This window comes from Notothenia coriiceps, unplaced genomic scaffold (assembly GCF_000735185.1).
Source record: "Notothenia coriiceps isolate Sejong01 unplaced genomic scaffold, NC01 NC01_scaffold00038536, whole genome shotgun sequence".
In the NCBI taxonomy this organism is placed as follows: Eukaryota; Metazoa; Chordata; class Actinopteri; order Perciformes; family Nototheniidae; genus Notothenia; species Notothenia coriiceps.
This window is the reverse complement of record NW_011371237.1, coordinates 48,296-51,513: the sequence shown is the minus strand read 5'-3', so window position 1 is coordinate 51,513 and position 3,218 is coordinate 48,296. Positions and strand designations below refer to the sequence as shown.

Genomic DNA, 3,218 nt, shown 5'->3' with positions numbered 1-3,218 from the left:
GTTCCACCCTCTTCCCTTCGCTGGCCACACGCAAGGTAAAGCGCTAGAATTCTTCCTCGGGTTATATCCTACTAAAGTGCTTCAATTTCTAAGCATTTATACCAGAAACGTGGTCAAATAGGATATAAGGTACAGATTAAAGAAGTGGTCTAGCTTTGAGCGAGATAATTAGACGTGTATATCGGTTTTTGCAAGAATTGTACTTCAATGTTGCGCTCTTAGCATAGGTCTGTTCGTCATGGCCCCATGCTACCTCGTTAAGGCCTGCTAGCTAGTGGTTAGCTGCCCCGTGTTAGCTACGATATATTGGAAGAGTGTATATAATATGCATGTTGTCAAAAACGGATATCACTTGAATGGTTTTGAGATCTCAGTGAATGATCTGCTTGTAAATGGCGAGGGTGTACGAGTAACGTGGGCTTATCCTTGGACTGCTAACATTAGCTTGTGTTAGCCCTTACGTGTCTGTCGCTAAAGAAGCTAACACCGGTTGAACTCGTGTACGCATTATCACACATTAATCGGTTTTAAATAGTTGACTTTGTGCTTGGATTGTAAATCGGTATTTCAGTTATGAAAACGGTAACATTAATTATGCAGATTGGGCCAGTCAGACAGGCACATTCACATTTTTAAATTGGATATAACGACAAAGCTAGCGTGAATTAGCTTCTCGCATGGTCTACAGCTCATGTTATTTCTACCGTGGAGTTCACCGTATGATCATATAAGAGTTTAATTCATACATGAACTCGTGCTATTATAGTGTAAGGGTCTGTTTAATCTAACGTTTACAACCAAGGCATCATGTGTGCAATATTGTTAGTGCAAGCTTAAACTCATCAGCATTTTATATTGTAGCTAACTTAACGTACTCAAAATATAAACATGAAACCAGGGCCAGTGTGCGTTCATTTAAAGTGCCTTCGTTGAATTGTGTAGGTTTTGGATTGTCTTACTAAGTTTTATTTTAAAAGTCGTGTGCCTCATTGTGTTCCATCATTTTAGGACCACGCTGGATTTAAGTGGTTTCACCTAAACCTGTTTTCATTTTTACATTTCTGTATCTGATAAAACGTGTATTAAATGTATGTGTTGGTTGTTTTTTTTTAGATGCCGGGTGTCACAGTGAAAGACGTCAACCAGCAGGAGTTTGTCCGTGCCCTCTCGGCTTTCCTGAAGAAGTGAGTCCTTTTTTTAATCCCACATCATTTTGACCTTTCATGCACTCTAGGGAGATTGCGTTGTGGATGTAATTTGCAGTGGACTTGATTCCATCCTTTAAAGTAGCTGTTAGTTGTTTGCATTTCTAATAGACCGTGTTGTGTCCTAGAAACATGCCAACAGTGTGTTTTTTAAATTAGGTGGTTTTTTTTGCTCTAGTACATGCTGACACTTCTCTTCTGTCCTCAGGTCAGGAAAGCTGAAGATACCTGACTGGGTGGACCTTGTCAAGCTGGGCAAGCACAAGGAGCTGGCCCCCAGTGATGAGAACTGGTACTACATCAGAGCTGGTAAGTCCCATCTATTCTTGTGTATCCCTACTGTCTCTTTAATACTAGAAACACTGGTGGATTTGAATGTTTGGTTAAGTTGGTTGCAGCACGTTTTTTAACTGCCAAGCAATGCAATTGGTGTTGGAAGTTTATGCTTCCCCATTGATTGTTCCTGCATTTTAAATCACTAAAAAATGTTCACGTTTATAGATTTCACATGTAATGGTAGTGGTGGCTGTCATGAATGAAGCAAAATCTTACTTAGCTCAACACATGTCAGCCTAAATTCTGCTGTGATTTGAAACCCATTTGAATGTGCCATTACTGTGGCCTTTACAATAATTAGCAGTCTCTGTAATCATTTACAACCTGTGTAAAAAAACACATCTTGATTTAATAGTTCTCCCACATTCCCCCATCACTCATCCCTACTGAGATCTAGTCATACTGGTGCAATTGAGAGTGGACACCTAATTACCACTGTTGACAGTATAAAAGCAAATATTCTTGAAACGTTTTACCCTTTTTTTTTATGGTGCTTGAAGTGAAAATGAACATAAATCAAGTTTTTGGTTATCATTTCCAAAATGATTAACAGTCAACATATTTCAACCTGCCATTTCTTTAAATGTTAAAAGATAGATTAAACTCACTACATTTTGATGATGTAGATGTTATTGACTGTTAAGCTCTAACTGCTTTGCTCAAGTATGTAACTGCACCACTCGGCATGTCTCTGTCCTGACTTCGTACTGATTCCAAAAACCTACAGATCATAATATCACTGTTTGAGCATGGTAGAGGAATCCCTCAAAGCACTATATGGTTGATGATGTTGCGTCTTAACGCCTTCACCTCCTCTGGTCCAACAGCATCCACAGTTCGCCACCTGTACCTTCGTGGAGGTGCTGGTGTTGGCTCCATGACCAAAATCTATGGAAGTCGCCAGAGGAACGGTGTGTGCCCTGCTCATTACAGCGTAGGATCCAAGAATGCGGCTCGTAAAGTGCTGCAGTCCCTGGAGCTGCTCATGATGGTCGAGAAGGATCCCAATGGGTGAGTGTCTCTATTTATATTCAGTGTATCACTATATAAGATCCTAGAGCAGTGGTCGCCAACCAGTCGATCGCGGTCGACCGGTCAATCGTGAGTGTGGTGCGGGTAAATCGCTGACCGTTAAAAAAAAAAAAGTAACAAAAGAAATCAAATTAAAATAATAATGTTTGAAAAATACGTTTTTAGATGTAAACCTATCAATATGTTTTTAGATGTAAACCTATCATCCACATAGCAGGTGCCACTTGATTGACATATATTTGAGACACCTCAATAATATAATACATTAACCGTGCTTTACGTGAACCTCATCATGAGTCATGACACAAGAGAGGACGGCAGGACTGCAATTTCCCGTGTTCAGTGAATGCAACAGAGGCTAGTCACCAGACCAATCAGAGAGTTGCATGGAAATACACGTGTGCTTGTGTCATTCAAGCTCGGCTCTGTGTGTGTGTGGCAAAAGCGCATTTAGGGAGAGAGGGGGAGAGAGGGGGATAGAGGGACCGGTGCTAGCGGGGACCGTGATGTTAGCATCTGGTTAGCTAGCTGCACTAACGGACATAAAGAGCTGTCTCCACAACAAGCTGGAGGAGAGTCCTCCCCTGTCAGACTGAGGGGCTCAGGTGAGCTAAAGGACTCCGAGTGTTTAGAACGGTTTTGTCA

General features: G+C 41.2%; 1 protein-coding gene across 1 annotated transcript in view; it reads left to right on the top strand.

The window, feature by feature from the left end:
- The window catches only part of rps19 (ribosomal protein S19), an 8,771-nt gene continuing 5,553 nt past the window's right edge, over nucleotides 1–3,218 (top strand). The window contains exons 1-4 of the mRNA XM_010797870.1: nucleotides 1–35; nucleotides 1,114–1,184; nucleotides 1,414–1,514; nucleotides 2,369–2,552. Of these exons, the coding sequence (XP_010796172.1) occupies nucleotides 1,114–1,184; nucleotides 1,414–1,514; nucleotides 2,369–2,552 (356 nt within the window). The 5' untranslated portion in view covers nucleotides 1–35. The remainder of the gene's footprint in view (nucleotides 36–1,113; nucleotides 1,185–1,413; nucleotides 1,515–2,368; nucleotides 2,553–3,218) is intronic.